The sequence below is a fragment of the Microcebus murinus genome, chromosome 6 (genome assembly GCF_040939455.1).
Source record: "Microcebus murinus isolate Inina chromosome 6, M.murinus_Inina_mat1.0, whole genome shotgun sequence".
Lineage (NCBI taxonomy): Eukaryota > Metazoa > Chordata > Mammalia > Primates > Cheirogaleidae > Microcebus > Microcebus murinus.
In genome coordinates this window covers 871,005-890,410 of record NC_134109.1, presented here as the reverse complement: position 1 = coordinate 890,410, position 19,406 = coordinate 871,005, and the positions used below count along the sequence as shown (strand labels likewise).

The following is a 19,406-nucleotide window of genomic DNA, read 5'->3' as shown; positions in this document are numbered from 1 at the left end:
ATGAAGAAAAGTTTAACCGAACTCCTGGAAATGACGAATCAATTCAGGGAACTACAAAATACATTGGAAAGTCTCAAGAACAGGGTAGATCAAACAGAAGAAAGAATCTCAGAGATTGAAGATAACACACTCCAACTAAATAAAACCATCACAGAGATAGAGAACAGAAACAAGAGAAAAAAGCAAAGCCTACAAGAGATGTGGGATTATGTGAAGAAACCCAATGTGAGGGTCATAGGGTCACATCTGGAGGAGGGATGGGGCTGTCTGGAATAGGTCACTGTGTCAAGGAGCATGACACTTGCCAAGGAATTTGACTCAGTGAGAAAGTCAAGGTATGCCATGTCAATCAACCCTTTCCACCATGTTGACAACTGTCAGGTAAATTTAAAACTAGAATTCTTCCTTTGGAAGATGAGATAGTTGTTTATAGGAAAAAAAAAAGGTCAAAACACAGAGCCAAATAGGAAACAAAGCAGGGTATCTCTGGAGGGTATGCAACAACCTTTGTGGTCAGAGCAGAGAACACCTTTAACACAAGGAGCCATGGCATCAATAAACTTCAAATGCAGACCTGAGTAGATTCACAAGACTTCCATAGTATATGCCTAGGAAATACAGATGTGGTCTTATGCAGGAAGAAATGTACCTAAAATCATAAGCCAAAATCAACCATCAAACCCAACATGTCTGACTTACAGAAAAAAAATTTAGGGTATGCCAATAGAATTTAATAAATCATAACCATAAATTATCAAAATGAGGTTCATACATGATGCATACAGAACTGTCTGATTTAAAAGGAATGTGAAAGTAACTGTAATCAATATCTTAAGATGTGTAAAGGTGAGTATAGCCATGCTACAAAACCAGGCAGCTGACTTGAGCAGAGAGATGGGTATTAACAGAGTCAGATGGAAATGTGTAGAGCACTTTGCAGTGAGAAGTAAACAAGAATCTCACAGGCTTGTCAGCAGAGTGGTCTCACCTTTCAAAGAAACCATGACCTTGGAAATAGGCCCAATCAATTACACAGCATAAAATTCAAAGAGAGAAACAGAGAAGTAAAAGAACATTGATATCCAAGAGCATAATATAGACATAACTGGAATCCCAAAAGAGGAGGGAAATGCATATTGAAATACATATTGAAGAGGTGATGGTCACTGATGTTCCAGACCTAATGGCAGACACGTTAGTGACGGATACAAGAATCTCAGAGAACCTCCCATAGGATGAACTTGCACACACACACACACACACACACACACACACACACACACACACACACACAAAACACACACATAGCCCCTATGCATACATGTGCATGTGAAAAAACTAACTTAAATTTCCCATTGAAAACACACTTTCCTCTCTATTTTCATTAATTAGTTCATTTATTTAATTATATTTCAGAATACTACAGGGACACATTTTGGTTACATGAATTGCTTTTGTGCAGTTGAGTCAAAGTTATAATTTGCCCGTCAGCCAGACAGAGTGCACTCTACACAGTAGGCATGAATTCACTCATCCCTTCCTGCCCCCTCACTTGACTTTGAAAAGTGTCTCTTGTATTATTTTTTGTTTTTGTTAATTTAACTACAATTTTACCTGTAGTATGAGCTTGTGGTTGAAAATCAAATTCTTCCATGTGTAAGTCTGTCTATTCCAATCTCAATATATGAATATATTAAAATACATATTATGATACAAGTAAAGATTAATGCCATCCCTGGGAAAAGTAGGATTGGCAAGTACAATGACACTGAGTTCTAAGCTCTGAGTTGGTTTATTTCCTATTTATGAGAATAGCGTCCTTTCTGAAAACCAGGGTTTACCAATAGTTCTCACAGCCCAGGCTGCAGAAGGCTCTCAGGCTGGGTCCATGGTCCACCATCCTAGGACCTCTGCACCCGGCAAACAGAATGATCCTGAGTCTAAGTCCAGGGGCAGGAGCACAGAGACAAGCCCCCTCCTGACCAGCCCCTGCCATGCACCCCCAGGGAGAGCAGACGGTGCTCACTCTGCCACACCAGTAGAAGCAGGTGTGCAAGGTGGGTGTTATTCCTCCACTCCTGAGAAAAGAGCCAGAGGTGGGGTGGTGCCACCCAGACCAGGGTGCTGCAGGGAGCATGGTCAGCTGCAGGAACACTTCTGGCTTCAGTGAGAATGAGGAGAAGGAGCTGATTCACCAGGCGTGAGAGAGGGACAAAGGGACCTGCTGCCTCATTGTGTGGATGTCCAGGGAGACAAAGAGCTTTGACAGAACAGTGAGGAGGAGGAACCATCTCAGGATGGATGACCAATAGCCAGGCAGAAGGGAGGACACAGTGAAATGATGGTTCTTCCCCACAAAAGGCAGGAAAAAGGCAGGGGATAAACAAACCCCCAGCACATACAAAGCTGTTCTCCAGAGAAGTGTTTGCTCCTCAATGACCAACACGGCTTAGCAAACACAAAACCCTTCATGACTCTAGAGTGTAGTGTGGATTTTCCTTCCTGCAAAGATATTATTGAATATTTATCAACAGCAAATAACTGAAATAAAATAAAGCTTAAGATTGTATTAAAATCAGGTCAAAAGCCATCCAATTGTAGATGAAAGAACCCAGGACATTGCAGGGAAAAAACCACCACAAGTCCTGAGGAAGACTAAGAACAGGCAGAGAGAAAGGAAACAGCAAGGTCTGGAAGGAAACCTCAGCTTCCCTCAGCACCTGCTCAGGCACTGGGGATCAACCCCCTGGTGGCCCCACTGGCCCCCACAGGAGGTTTGTGTCTGGGCTTACACTGGTGTCCTGTCACCGTGTCTCTCGCACAGTAGTACACAGCCGTGTCCTCAGCTTTCAGACTGTTCATCTGAAGATACAGTGTGTTTTTGCCGTTGTCTCTGGAGATGGTGAATCGGCCCTTCACGGCGTCTGCGTAGTTTGTGCTACCACCATCAGGATTAATGCGTGAGACCCACTCCAGCCCCTTTCCTGGAGCCTGGCGGACCCAGTACATCCAGTAGCTGCTGAAGGTGAATCCAGAGGCTGCACAGGAGAGTCTCAGGGAACCCCCAGGCTGGACCAAGCCTCCCCCAGACTCCACCAGTTGCACCTCACACTGGACACCTGCAAACACAGACACATCCTGGTCAGAAAATGTTACAAAAACATGCTGCTTCTCTCACTCTCACCCACTCACACACCAAATATCTCCAGTTCTCCATGAATTACCTTGTAACAGAGCAACAAGGAAAACCCAGCTCAGTCCAGACTCCATAGTGAGTCTCTCTGTTCAGTCGTTATCACCAAATGAAGACACCTGGGAATGCCAGGGCTGGGGCTCCTCTCCCAGAGCTGCAGGGTGAAGGCTGGGCTGGTTTTCATCAGCAGAGGGAGGGCCCTATTTGCATGTCCCCTGCTATATAGCAAGCTCTGGGCTGGGAGATCTGAGGAGGGGGCAACACCCAAGAGCAGATGTGAGTGTCTTGCAGACATTAGTGAAATTATTAGCACCCAGGAAAATATTAATTTTGTTAAGTGATTGTGTCATAGTATGCACTTTTAATTCATTATATTAATTTGTTTTAGACATACGTAGAAACATGTCCTGGAGCTGACAACATTTATTCCCTTCTAGAAACAGGAAATTGCCAGCCAGGTGTGGTAGCCCATCTTTAATTCCAGAACTTAAGGAAGATCAGGAGAGGCCAGGAGACCAGCCTGAGCAATATGGCAAGATTCTGTCTCTACAAAACATAACATCAATAAAAATAGGTAAGCATGGTGGTGTAGGCATGGACCTGCAGCCCCAGCTATTGGGGAGGTTTAGGCAGGAGGATTGTTGAGCCCAGGATCTAGAAGTTTTGGTCAGCTATGCTTGGGACCCTGTACTGCACCCTGGGAAACAGAGTGAGACCCTGTCTCTTAAAAAAATAGGAAAGAATCATAACTGAATAGAGCAATGTGCCCAAGAGCATATGTCTAATAAGAGAGCCCCAGTCTCTGGGCCTGTTTGTCCTATTCACCACTGGACAGAACTCCCCTGAGAACAGAGTTGGATATGTTCATTCAGATCCACAGAACCTTGATTTTTGTCACAAGAACCCAATGTGATTTTTCTTCACTCTAGTGTTTATCTTAACTTCAGGTTGTGTAAACTTCTGGGCCTCAATGTCCCCACTGCTATTGAGAACATGCATCACTGTGAGTGGCTAAATGCAGCTGATCAGAAGCAGGTTTGCACATGGCTGTCAAATGTAAGTGCTGCTACAGTTTGTGCTGGGCTTGGAAACATGAATAGGGGTGACACATAAACCTCTGTAGTATTTTTGCATTCGATTTTACCCAGTTGGACCCACAAAGGGACACTTTGGTCCACATTGGTCACAAAGGCTTGAGAAAGTAGCCAGCCCCCACCTCCACAGAAACCAGAATGGGTCAGTGGGTCAGACTTAACTTATCACCACTGAAGCCTTCTCTGTCATCATCCTCTTTATCCATCACCATCCACCCCCAGCTGCCCCCTGGATTCTCCTAAAACATGACCAGAAATGCAGGAGTTTGTTGTGTGTCTAATGGAATTACCTAGACCTTAAACACTTTAACCAGTGGTTACTTTGCAACTGTCAGGAATTTGGTTAATGCAAACTCATCCCATTCTACAAACAGAAAATTACAGGTCAGGTGAGGTAGCCTGTCTCTAATTCCAGAACTTTAGCAAGTTCTGGAAGTTCTTTACAAAGTTCATTGCCCTGTTGAATGTACTCAAATCAACTCTCAGATGTTGTCTACTGCAAGCTTCATGCTGTGGTTCCATGTTTCATCCTAAGTGGTGATTAGCATGGGGCAGGCACATTAGCACATAAGGATAAAAGAGCAATGGGGAGATCCCTGTCCACAGGGCTCCTGCTGAGAGAAGAATGCTGATTGACCCTTGGGAAACATAGTCCTTTCCCAGTGTTGACTTGATTAAGCCAAGGCTCTTCTTCCAGCCCAGAGGTTGAATGTGAACAAGAATAACAAATGATTGTGGGAACAGGGCCAATATTCTTTTACTTCCAGAAATCTATTATCTGTCTACTTACCTACCTACCTATGTATCTATCTCTTTCATTTGTCATTCCTCACTGTACATACAGGGTCACCTAAATTATTGAATACTCATCAAGATACATTTGCATTTCTCCATTATCTCGTGCTTCAACTTCTGAGTTGTGTGCAATCTAATGTTTATCATAGTTCAAAACAGCTTTACCAGCTGTCCTAGTCCTTTTTTGGTGCTATAAAGGAATACCTGAGGCAGGACAATTTACAAAGAAGAGAGGTTAAGTCTGACTCACAGTTCTGCAGGCTGTGCAGGAAGCATGGTGCCTGTGTCTGCTGCTGGGGAGAGCCTCAGGCTGCTTTCACCTGTGGCAATAGGTGAAGGGTCCCAGCATGTGCAGGGGTCACATGGTGAGAGATGACACAAGGCAGGGGGTAATTTCCAGGCTCTTTTTAAGAACTAACTGTGGTGATGACTGATAGAAAGAACTCATGTACCCCTAGAAGACACAAATCTATTCATGAAAGACCCACTCCCCATGAGCCAGAGAGGCTCCATGTTCAACTCTGAAAACCAAATTTTAACAGGAAATTTGCAGGAGACAAATGCGCAAACCATAGCACTCACTCACTTAACACAGGTGAATATCTTTACCCTAGGGACAGTTTCATGACCAAGTATGCTCAATGGTTTGAATCCAGTTCCATATGTCCATGTTATTCTATCATGTAGTTTATTTTTTTTTCTTGGAAAAGGGACATATTTATCATTAGACGGTAATCATTCCTACCATTGTTGAAATGCCAAGTAGTCCCCTAATTCTGCTTTCTACCTGTGCACACTTGAGTGTTTCAGAGAACACCCTGGAACCCAGGACTCTCTCTTTTAGGGAGAAATTTGAGAATCATAAATACTCTGCAGTGCTATAAACAGAAATGGATAGCTTATATTCCTCTGCTCACTGACAGGGTGGGCTAGTCACTTGGTCTTTGTGTGCAGAACCACTTACTATACAGTGTCCATATTCTGCTTTGTGACATGGGTTTTAGATCAGAGAAAGTGGGTTCCACTACTTAAGTGAGATAGTTTTCATAATACCTGGCTGAAAAGCTGCACAGCACATCATTTGCAAAAGAGGCAAAGTCACCATGCACAGAGAGAAACTGCCAAGCCGAAAAGAGAGATTCCCTTTTAAAAACTCCTGAGATTCATTCCCTGGAGTCTCTGTGGCTCTGAAACCCAGGATTTTTATGAGATAGTAGAATGAGTGGTGGGGAAGAGAACACAGTCCCCCCCCATCTCACTGTGGGGCCTGATTCTGTGTTTGTGTCTCACTGAGCTTCATTCTGAAAATTGTAAATCAAGAAACTCGGAGCAACTTATGAAAGTTATGTCGAGAAGCTAATGTTCTTGATGCTGTCATCATGGTTGTTATCTCTTTCTCAAGCAGCTAGAAAGTACTTGTTTGTGTCCTCATCTCTGAGGACCAGCTGTGCACAAAGTGGACCTGTCCATCTTCTGTGCTTGGCATGTATTGGAATCTGACTTAAAAATGTGATCCTCGTTATAAAGTGGCAGAGGACTTGTGTGAATTGTGTTGTGTTGGATGGAAGGTAGAACTTCCTTGGCAAACTGATGGTTTCTGAGGAGATTTCCAAGGAAATTGTTAAAGATGTGGCTCATTTCCTTTTTCATCCTTGTAACCATAAAGATAGAGGAGAGAGATAAAGAGAAACTTGTACACAAAGTGAAGCCACAGATTTTTGAAAAGCCTCAGCCTGTTCAGATATAATCATCTGGAAGCAGGCTCAGGTTTGTGCATAGACAACCATTTGCTGAAGGGATTATCGAAATTACTCTTGGTCCCAATCAGAAATCCCAGAAGCAGCCAGGAAGGGAGCTGTAGTTATCAAGGAAAGATGCAGGGGAAATGCTTGTCCAGTGGGTTGCTTGGAAATCAAGCCACACTTTTGATAATTTTGCACCAGAAGAGGGTGTTCCTCCCTGGATGAAGAGAAATAACCAGCATGTGATGACGGAGCACACAGCCCCAGGCACAGAGCCCTGCTGGTTTGTCACTGCAGCTGTGAGTCTGAAGACCACAGGGTGCCACATGCAGAAGAATGAACCAGGACTCCCACTTTTCACCACTTACAAAAATCTCTTCAAGATGGATAAAAACTTAAATAAAAGTTTTTATTTGGCATGAAAATGGCCAGGCATGGTAGCTCACGCCTGTAATCCTAGCACTCTGGGAGGCCAAGGTGGGTGGATCATTTGAGCTCAGGAGTTCGAGATCAGCCTGAGCAAGAGCAACACCCCATCTCTACCAAAAATAGAAAAAATGAGCTGGGCATTGTGTTGCATGCATGTAGTCCCAGCTACTTGGAGGCTGAGGCAGGAGGATCCCTTTAGCCCAGGAGTTTGAGGTTGCTGTGAGCTAGGCTGATACCATGACACTCTAGCCCAGGCAACAGAGTGAGACTCTTGTCTCAAAAACAACAGAAAAGAACAGCATGAAACCACAAGAATCCTAAATGGAAATGTAGAAAGAAGCTCTTCTAGATATTGGCCTGGACAAAGAATGTGTGACTAAGACCCTCAATGCCAATCATGCCAACAACAAACATCAATAAATTGAATTTGATTAATCTAAAAAGCTTCTGCACATCTAAGGTTACAGTCAACAGAACAAATAGAAAACCTACAGAGTGGGAGAAAATATTCATAATCTGCATTTCCCTAAAGGGCTAATAACCAAAATTTACAAAGAACTCAAGCAAATAAGTGACATAAAAGAAACATCCCTATTAAAAAGTGGGGAAAAAGCATAAACAGAAGCTTCACAGAAAAAGAAAGATGAATATCCAATAAACATATGAGATCTGCTCAATATCATTAAACATCAGGTAAATAAAATTAAAACCACAATCAGTTATCACCTTACCCAGTTACAATGTCATATATTAAAAAGTCAAAACCAATAGATGCTGGTGAGGACACAGAAAGAAGCACTTACGCACTGTTGGTCCTGCTACAAGTTAGTACAACCTTCGTGGAAAACAATGTGGAGATGATTCCTGGAGAAAATTAAAAGTAGGACCTTCCAATTGATCCAGCAATCCTACTAGAGGGTATTTACCCCAAACGGCAAAAAATACACCCCACTTTTCATCAAAAAGACATCTGCACTCAAATGTTTATGGCAGCACAATTCACAATTGCAAAGATGTGGAAACAACCCAAGTGCCCATCAATCTATTAGTGGATTAATAAAATGTGATATATGTATATCATGAAGTACTACTCAGCCAGAAAAATCAGTGGTGAACTAGCACCTGTTTATTATTGTGGATAGAGCTGGAGCCCATAATTTGAAGTGGGGTATCACAAGAATGGAAAAACAAGCACCACATGTACTTATCATCACACTGGTACTAACTGATCAGCACTAAGATGCTCACATGGTAGTAACACTCACTGGGTGCCAGTCAGGTGGGGCATGGGGGTAAACTCACGACTAATGGATGCAGAGTGCACTGTTTGGGGGAAGGGAAGATTTCTAGCCCTGGCTTGGGGGAGGAGACAAAGGCATTACCTGTAACGAAAACGTTTGTAACTCAATAATATTCTGAAATAATAAAAAAAGAAACTCCTTGGGTGCCTGAACTTTTGAATTAGGTAATCCTGGAGCCACTCACATCCAGGCCACTTGTTTTATTAGGTTATGATTTTCCTTATTGTTTAGTCGGTTCATGTTCTCTGACTTTAATTTTTGCTAAAATAGCCACATATGATAATCTAGAGGCATTAAGATAAAAAATAACAGATTATCAAGGAAAAATAAACCCCTGGTGAGGTGAAAATTAGCATGTGGTTCATAGTGTGTTAACAGACATGGCTGAAAGCTAAGTGTGGGCACACAGTTATTTTATCTCCATCAAGGAAATTTTTTGTGTATACCTTAGATGAGATTCCCTTTGAGACCTTTGACCTCATATTATGTGTTGATGAATCACATTTCAATAATAAAAATGGGTGTTAATAACCATTAATTTATGTTACTAATGTAAACATTTCTCAGAATATAGTGCTCAACCTGATGTAAAATCAGTCCACATGGTAGAAGCTATTGCACTTCTTAGAGCTTGTTAATTAGCCGAAAACCCAGATCAAAGTTATTTATTTATTTATTTATTTATTTGAGTAGTGCATGAACCTGGAATACCTTCCGAACAAAAGGATTTCTCACAACTTCCTGAGACCCCATCAAAATCAACAACAATCTAAGGAACTTTCAGATAAACCTCCAAATCATAGGGACCTGACTAATATAACTTTGGAAATCATGAAACAAATAATAGCAAGTCTGCTAAACAAATGTAGCACATATTACACAGAACAAGCAGCCTTAACCTACTGTATAATCTCATCCAAACCTGTGAGGCATTTCCATTCCTCATATAACACACCATCAATTGATTATAAACCTTCAACATATGCTGATAAATTGGCATTATTAAATTTAAAGTGTCAAAACTTTGAGAAATCCCTGAACTCCCTTAGCAAATGGTTCTCATTAGGACTTATGTCATAATGGTCTACTCACTCCAGGACACATCAGTTACTACCCATGGCATGGTAGCCAGACAGATGCAACATTTAGATTTGAGTGAAAAGACGAGCATTGTCCGGTGACATGCAAGTATTAAAATTTTTGAAAGTAATAGGTGTTTAGGTCACTCCTATCACCTATAAATTCAGGCTGCATTTTTACTACATTTTTAAACAGTGTCTCCTGATGTTCAACCAGGACATAGTGTGCATTGGAAGAGACATCAGGAACACACTGCTTTTGTGCCATATTGGAACAAATATTATTATGAACTTTTAAGAAAATACAGTAGTGGACTTCCAGGCAGGCAATTCTTGGGTGCATATTTCAGAACTAAAGTATTAACTCAGATTTCTAGACACTTGGAAGGCTACTGCAACAGGAGATGTCAAAACAGCATCCTCATACAATCTGCAAAGCTTCTGGTATTTTGAAGCCCACAGCTGACCCGCTACCTTCAGGATAAGCTAATTATCTTGAACAGTAAAAAGCTTCCACTCATGACCTGTGACCAAGACTCCTGCCTAACTCCTGTTCATATTCATTCTAATTAGTATCAATATTGTCTCATACTAATAAAATGTCCCATAGTTTTCTGCAGACCTGTTTGTTTTGTACTCATAATGGCCCTTTTGCCTGTATTCTTACTCGTTTGTATAGTTGTTGAGTGGAATAAGAAAGTCAGAGCCTCTTGGTGTCTGTCCTTGGGCAACTTAAGGCCCATCTCTCTGTCTTCTATTCTTGCTCCAACCATGGAAATACTAGTAAAGAATCGCAGGTGTCCCCCCTATGCTCTGTGCTGCCAGTGGGGGGCCAAACCCTGCAAGACACTTCCAGCGAGTGGGAGCCCCCAACCTACCCTGCCACAGAACAATTATGCAAACCCTGGTCAGTCTCTCTTCCTGCTGAATAAAGTGCTATGGGCTTTCTTGAGAGGCCTGCTTTGCTCTGCAGACAACTCACTAATGCGAACACTAAGCCTGTCCATGTTCACTTAGTATGTATATGTGTGGGGTGTGCCCAAGCATATGTGTTATCTTCAAATTCGACATACATTCCAAATTTTAGTGCAGTTCTCTATGCCTTTGTGTGATGGCAGCTACAATTGGTGCTGTGAGCTTGGTGCCAGGCCCCTGAAAACCACTGGGTTTCTCTCCTCTTTCTGTGGAATACTAACACCTGTTCTCTGATGTCCCCCAGGTACTTTGTCCTGCATGTTGGCTTGTCAGAACTTTATGTTTGGTATTGTGCAGCATTTTTAAGTGTTACAAACATTTTTCATAAATGTGGTTGAATTATACAGAAACTCTGATAATTAACATTTATGAACATGAATAATTGTAGATGAAACTCTGCCTGTGTGCAGGAGAGAGTGTTTTAATTATTTGGGAAGAACGTTTCCGGTTCAGAGACTTCAGAGGTCAGCACAGAATGCAAAGAATTCCCAGAGGAAACCATTTTCTGGAGCAGAAGCCAGGACCCTGAGGAAAGACCAGCGCTTACCCTACACAGCACCTGTTCTATCTGACTCTGCTCCTTGTTTACCACGCGCCCCCTGGCAGCTGCCACATCCGCACAGGAGGTTTGTGACTCAGCTCACACTGATGTCCCCTCACTGTGTCTCTTGTACAGTAGTACACGGCCGTGTCCTCAGCTTGCACACTGCTCATCTGCAGATACAGCATGTTCTTGCCGTTGTCTCTGGAGATGGTGAATCGGCCCTTCATGGCATCTGCATAGTATGTGCTACCACCAATACCAATGGCTGAGACCCACTCCAGCCCTTTCCCTGGAGCCTGGCGGACCCAATGCATATCGTAGCTGCTGAAGGTGAATCCAGAGGCTGCACAGGAGAGTTTCAGGGACCCCCCAGGCTGGACCAAGCCTCCCCCAGACTCCACCAGCTGCACCTCACACTGGACACCTGCAAACACAGACACATGCTGGTCAGAAACTGCCACACCCCCCCCCCCCCGTTACTCTCACTCACATCCACTCACACACCAAATATCTCTAGTTCTCCATGAATTACCTTGTAACAGAGCAACAAGGAAAACCCATCTCAGTCTAGACTCCATGGTGAGTCTCTGTGTTCTGTCCTGATCACTGAATGTGGACACCTGGGAATGCCGGGGCTGGGGCTCCTCTCCCAGAGCTGCAGGGTGAGGGCTGGGCTGGTTTTCATCAGCAGAGGGAGGGCCCTATTTGCATGTCCCCTGCTATATAACAAGCTCTGGGTGGGACACCTAAGGAGAGGGCAGGGCCCAGAGAAGAGAGGAGTCCTGGGGGAGGTTGCGGGTCAGAACATCTTCAAGATGAAATTCTAAAAAGAAGAAGTTCTTCAATGTCTGCATCAGCAAGCATATATCTGGTGAGAGGTACCTGTGGTATCTGGGTCTGTGCTTCCCAACACTACACACTACTTTTCCGCTGAATCAACTGCAAGATCATTGTGAACATGCTTCATAGAGTTGGCAAAGTCCTCTTTCTGCAATGAGAACATGATGTGGTTTTGCTGCATTCCAGTGTTACAACTTCAAGGTTGTATCAAACTTTGGGCCATAGAATTCACATTTCCTCTGACACTGATGTTAATTAACTGAGACATGAACCTCACTCAGCTGAGGCGATACAGGTTCACAGGTATTGTCAAATGCAACTGCTGCTTCCTCTGTGTTGGGCCAAGGGCACAAGACTGGGGCCAAAAAAAAACCACTGAAGTTTGTCTTTACATTTCCCTCTTGCCAGGAAGTTCCACACACGCCCACATTCAGTCCATCTGGATATCACAGGCTTGGGAAGTACCAGCCCTAATCTTCGTGCAAATCATACTATGAGTGTGAGTGGTCTGGCTCCCCTGTCCACTGCTGCAGTTAGCACTGTGGTTGTACTTGACATTCACTAGTGTTCCCTCCCACCTTCACTCTGGATCCTTATAAACCATGGCCAGCATTTCCACTGAGGTTTGCTGTGTGTTCTGTGATGGAGTGACTCAGGCCTGAGCACTGCAGAGCCATTTTCCTTCATCCCTTGGCAATCCTCAGGCATGTGGTTGATGCAATTGACCTCCCCAGTGTTGAATGCAGTGGAGAAACCACAGAAACTGCCTAGGCCTGAGGGACTGCCCCTGTCTCCATGGATACACACAAGCTTAGCCTCCAAAGCAGAGTTAATGTCTTCAAGTGGGAGAGTGCCTTTCATTGTTGACTGGTCCACAGTCATGAGGGCCCCAACTGAGGGGCACCAGATAAACATTCAGATTCAGGGAGCACATTGTGCCCCAGTAGGAGTGATCCTCCCCGGGAACCAGGACTTCTAACATTGTGGCACTAAGAGGAAAGATTTCTCAAGTTGTCACCATAGTGTGTTGATAGGAATTAATCTCACCTCTACCTCTGATTTGCCCAGCACATGCCGCATTCTTTGTGACCAAGGAATCCCTGCAAGGGACATTGGTGTAGATTAACCAAGACCCATATGTTAATTTTTGTTGTTGCTGTGATTACCGTTGGATTCTTAATAAACTCTTGCCATAAACTTATATGTAGAAGAGCTTTCCAACATTTTCTTCTATAATTCTCCTGATTACCACTTACAAAAATTAATTCATGGCAGATAACAGACTTAAACCACACCATAGTTTATCTCCCACAGCGAAGAGTTCATGGGTGGTTGCTCTTATCTTCCCCATGTAGGTGAGCATGACATTTTGAGGACAAAATATACACCTGGAGAAAGACAGCAGCAGTTGCAGGTCTTTTAAGGTAGATTTAGTGCAAACACTGATACTGGTGATCTCCCCCTAATACTCTGACTTTCTGATCTTAAGAAAAAGAACTGAAATATTCACACCATTCTTTCTGTCACTGAACATTGAAGATGCACAGAAGCCTTGAGAGATCAGCTGGAACTGCTAGAGAGGCCTGCACATCTACACAGCAAACACCAGTTTGCATATGATCTGCATATAGGCATAGATGAAAAGACTTAAAGAATATAAGATGTGTGGCATGTGAGTATTTCCTCTTATTCTGTAAGTTTTCTCTCCTGATAGTGTCCTTGGCTGTGCAATGAGGTCCCATTTACTTATTTTTGTTGTTACGGTGACTGCCTTTGGCGTCTGGTGGATGGACACCCTTGAATCTCAGACTGAGGTGGAGTCAAGGCAATACATGTAACCTAAACATTTATAACCCCATAATATTAGGGAAAATATGTAAAAAATTAAATAAAAAAGGAAAATTATACAATTTGCATAAAAGGAAATAAACCTGGGTGGGTGTATTTGTACTGTTACATTTTAATTTTTATTTTATTTTAATGGACAAATAATGCATATATTTAATCTCATAAAATGTGTTTTGATATATGTATACCATGCATATTGATCAAAATAAGAAAACTAGCATATTTCCCCATCCAAAATATTTATCATTTTTTTCATTCCACAATATTATGGGAATATAAACACTTTGGTTACACATATGCTTTTGCCTCACATGAGCCAGAGCTACAGGAGTGGCCTTCAGCACACAGTTCACTCCCCATGCATTAGTTGTGAGTTTACACACCTCCATGCTCCCACCTGTCTGGTGTGTATTGAATATTACTACCATGTGAACACCTTAGTGTTGATTAGTTAGTACCAATTTGATGACGACCACATGTAGTGCTTGTTTTTGCATTTTGGTGATACTTCATTTAGTTGAATATGTTCCAGCTCCATCCAGGATAATAAAAGAGGTGCTAAATCACCATTATTTTGTGTGGCTGATTAGAACTCCATGCTATACAGATACCACATTTTATTAATCCACTCGTGTATTGTTGGGCACTTGGGTAAAATTTTATTTATTTTTGATTGACAAATAATAATTATATATATTGAAGGTACGCATTGGGATTTCAATACATGTATACATTGTGGAATGATCAAATCAGCATAATTAGCAGGTCCATCAACTCAAATATTTGTTATTTCTTTGTGGTGAGGATATTTAAAGTCCTATGTTTCAGCAATTTTCAAATATGCAATACAATATTATTAACTATAGTTTACTATGAAATACAACAGAGAGCAGTCTGTGATTGACCCAAGTATAAATAAAATATACTAAAATAATATATGATAAAATATAAAAGGGTTTTGCCTGAGTTTTGGTCCTCTTCAAATGCTGTAAGTATCTTACTGCAGAAATTCACCCATTGACAATATTGCATATCCTTAATACTGAAGCACAGATTATAATTATATCTAGGAATCCATACAATTTTTTTAAAAGTACCCATATACTGTTATGGTTTTTACCTCTTATCATAGGGACAAAGAGGTACACCTCACCTTAAACACTGTAAGTATCCCCTTGCCTAAATCACCACAGTCATAGCATGCATCATTCCCAAATACTCTACTGTGGGCTTGTATGCTCTGACTCAAAGAGTAGTAAGTTAAAATTAAATTATTTCATTATGACTTAGTCTTAGGTGTGACAAAACAACACCCCATGTATCATATCCTTACAGTAGCAAATACAGGCTGATGTAAGCTAAAATAGACTCTGCAATGATGAAACCCATGATTCAGGAGCAGTTTAGAACAGAGGTGATTATCCCAACGGCCTCTGCTCTGGCCATCCCCACTTGATGTGTTTGACTGGGAAAGACTGAAGGACATCGCATGGTAGGTTACTGCAAACATCATGTTGTGACTCCAGACACTGTCACCACATGCATCTTACTGAAATCGCTGACTCTTTTCAACCAGCAACTGGTAAACATTTATCTCTTACAGATTTGGTTGCTATGCTCGGACAAGGGCACATTTAAACAGGCTCCCAGCCACAGTTTAGCAAATTTATTTTAAAAAGGAACCTATAATTATCAGCAAATACAAAATAATCATGAATTACTTGGAATATATACTATTTTCTTGAGCAAATAAACTAAGAAAATAAGCATGTTGCTAACTCTATATATGAATATGCACAGTTGAGATATTGTGAAGACAGAATTCTGTGCTGACTTGAGTTGCCCCTGCACTGGTCACACTTTACCATGATAAACACGTGCAACCACACCCATCCACACCATCCATTTGTGCCATATGGCAGCTGTGCTGTTTCACACACACAAAGATCTCATCTAACAGGTCCAGGGTGGTGGCTACTCCACAGTGTGGCTGTCTGTACCTCTACTCCAAATGTCATGATGTGGTACATACAAAGTAACCACTTTCAAGGCCTATGGGAGCACCCCAGGCTGATTTCTGTGCTCCTCACTTTATTTCAGAATTGCTCGACATCAGGTCCTTTCATCACAGGCCACTCCTCTTGGACAGATCCTGGTTTACCAGCCCAAGCCCTTGTAGATTCAGCCAACAGGGTCCACATGTCATGTTCTCCCCAGGAGAATGCCTGCCTTCTTTGCCATAATGTCCATGTTCCTCACCCACACTCTGAGTAACCCTTCTCCTCTGGCCACCTCAGGGGCACCCACAGCATCATGACATTCTGTACCATGATATGTGCTCACCAATACCTGAGCTTTGCAGTTTTCTTGGGCTTTACATAAATCAAGTGTGTTTTAATGCTGTAGGAATTTTGAATTAATAATGCTACAAACAACTAAAATCAACAATGTTACTCTAAAGGACAGTACTCACATCTTTCCTGCAGGTTCTGTCCCTTCATCCACACTCCCTGATATGCAGGTTGCTTTTACCTCTTTCCTGTCATACTCTGTAGTCATGTCAAGGCAGAGACTGTACATAGTGGCAAACTTCTCACCCAGTTAACAGTTTCCTACTTACAATGAGGACACTTCTGTGTCTAAAAGTAGACATGGAAATGATGCAAGAATGAAAATTTCTTCATAAGATAGATGTTGTACTCAATTTTACATTAATATCTCTCATGATGAAGACTGAAATATGGAAGAAATCCTTTGTGAATCCCACGTGGTTTAGAGACAAATCCTTGTTCAATACATGACACAGGTCCATTCTTGATAACGATGAGTATGAGAGTAAAAACAGAATAAATTTGCTTTCCATAGGAAGGAGGAGGACATAAGAGAGGGCAGTCAAGAGGAGCAGAGGGGGGAGTATGAGGAGGCTTTTGGACAGGGGACCATCAGCGGGAGGCGGTTCCCACAAGAGGGGCTCTACTGCAAGGTGTTGCACCTTCATGTGTAGCCACAAAGACACTACTCACAAGGAGCTGGATGCCACCACAGAGAGCTCAGCACACTGAGGTTTCCATCTGCAGGTCTTCCTGATGGATAGGTGTTGGAGGTGACTCTGTGAGAGTCTCAGTGGACACATCACTCTTTGAACAATCAATCTTATTCTGACAGCTACCAATGGCCACTTGCATTTGCAACGTGAGTCCATGAGCAGGTGACAGCAGGAGGGTCCCAGCAAGGATGGTGAGACAGTGCTATCAATCTTTCCAAGGTTCCACAGGAGCCACAGCCTGGGCCACACCTGAACAACAGGTAAAGGGCCTGAGCTGCAGAATTTAGACACAGAGACCACATCCTCCATTTTCTGAAGTAAGAAGAAGAGGAAGATGTGAAAATAGAACCTAGGGAGAAATTAGATGGACTTGCAGAAAGAGATACAATGGAGTCATTTGTGCATCAGGAATGTTCTATCTTAAATGAGAGTAAAATTTGAAACTGTTAGGACTTATGAGACACTGATCCTGTCCCAGAGCCCTATGGATCCTAATCTGAATCCCAAAGACTGTTGCATTCAGGGAGTTCCACTGAGGTCTCTGCTCTGAGTCTGGTTGGAATATGCTCAGCAGGTTCCCCTGGGCTTCCCCAGAACCCTGATCTCTCTGATGATGTCAAGGTCATTTCTTCCCATGTGAGTGACATTCTTACTTGTGTCCAGGTGAGAATATGTTCATTTACTACAACAAGGCATTTCTAATTCAGACGCTACAGTGACTGGCACAGAGCCACCAAAGAGGTCCCATGATGAAATTTGTAGAGAGGAAGCCTGAGACTCTGACAGGAAACCAACCACTACTGGCCACCTGCTCCTACCCCTCAGGTCGTTTTTAGGCTTCCAGGATCCCACACTCCCCCCTTGTGGCCCCATATGTCACTGCAGGAGGAGGTTTGTGTCTGGGTTCACACTGATGTCCCCTCACTGTGTCTCTCGCACAGTAGTACAGGGCCGTGTCCTCGGCTCTCAGACTGTTCATTTGCAGATAGAGCATGTTCTTGGCATTGTCTCTGGAGATGGTGAATCGGCCCTTCACGGCGTCTGCGTAGTTTGTGCTACCACCACTCCATAGAACTGCCATCCACTCCAGCCCTTTTCCTGGAGCCTGGCGGACCCAACTCATGGCATAGCTGCTGAAGGTGAATCCAGAAACTGCACAGGAGAGTTTTAGGGACCCCCCAGGCTGGACCAGGCCTCCCCCAGACTCCACCAGTTGCACCTCACACTGGACACCTGCAAACACAGACAACACATGCTTGTCAGAAACTTCCAAACACTCCCACTGTTTTTCTCACTCGCATCCATTCAGACACCCAGTATCTCTAGTTCTCCATGATTTACCCTGTAACAGAGCAAGAAGAAAAATCCAGCTCAGCCCAGTCTCCATTGCGAGTCTCTGTGTTCAGTCCTGATCACCGAATGGGGACTCTTGGGAATGCCAGGGCTGGGCTCCTCTCCCAGAGCTGCAGGGTGAGCGCTTGGCTGGTTTTCATCAGCAGAGGTGGGGCCCTATTTGCATGTCCCCTGCTATATAGAAAGCTCTGGGTGGGACACCTGAGGGACGACAGGGCCTAGAGAAAAACTGTGCGACAGTACCATGATTAATAAGTAACTATTGATGGCTTATCTAATTTACAAACACACACAAAGCATGTGTTGCTGGTGTGAATGCTGGTTTCCATGCATTTAACACATGTAAGATTACCTGGGAAGCATACAGAGGTTTTGTCACATGTCCAGGAACATATATCCAGAAAGAATTATTCTCATTATCTGGCCTATAATCCCTTCCTTGGAAACCACTGCAGATGAGAGCTGCACATGCCTACAGTGCTTTCTAGAATTTTTATTCTGTAATAAAACCTTAAAGAAAATGTTTTGTCTTCCCCTTTTTGCTTAAAGAATATATACAAAATTTGAAATGTAAGGTCAATGCAGATACATTTTCAAGTAGCTAATGCTTCAGTTATTTTTACCTATTTGTCCATCACTCCTTCCATAACAAATCATCTATTTAATTGTCCATATTAACTTAGTGAGGCATAGTTGATGTACAGTGGCCTTAACATATTTAAAGTGTACAAGTGAAAGATGCTGATAGCACCACCACCATTTTCAAGATATCAAGGAAATAAATTCCCCACAGTATTTTCACTTGTTCTTTTAAAATTCCTCCTTCTTTCTTCTTCCTCTCACTTCAGTTACACAGGCAACTGCTAAATTAGTTTATGGTACTTTAGATTAGTTTTCACTTTCTAGAATTTATAAAAGTGGAATCATGTAGAAAGCATTGTTTGGGCTTATTATTATTATTTTACTCCCTGTAAATACTTATATATGCAACAATGTTCTAGTGATGTGACACATTTATTTTTGTTAAATATGGGTTGTGTTCTAATGAGTCATTTACAAATGCTTATTTATTAAGCTACTGGTTAATATTTTGATTGTTTCCAGTTCCCTTGTATTAAGGATAAGGCTTCTCTTCACCACGGAGAAGTAGATAGCTGAGAAAAAGCT

At 42.6% G+C, this 19,406-nt stretch overlaps 3 gene segments (V, D, J or C); all 3 read right to left on the bottom strand.

Moving 5' to 3' along the window:
- Positions 1-19,406, bottom strand: part of LOC105861104 (immunoglobulin heavy constant mu-like) — a 701,862-nt gene that overhangs the window by 573,568 nt on the left and 108,888 nt on the right.
- On the bottom strand, positions 2,725-3,350 carry LOC105860820 (immunoglobulin heavy variable 3-74-like). The segment is given in 2 exon segments: positions 2,725-3,119; positions 3,225-3,350. Coding segments are annotated over 2 exon segments (441 nt in total).
- LOC105860805 (immunoglobulin heavy variable 3-23-like) lies at positions 17,719-18,345 on the bottom strand. The segment is given in 2 exon segments: positions 17,719-18,119; positions 18,228-18,345. Coding segments are annotated over 2 exon segments (447 nt in total).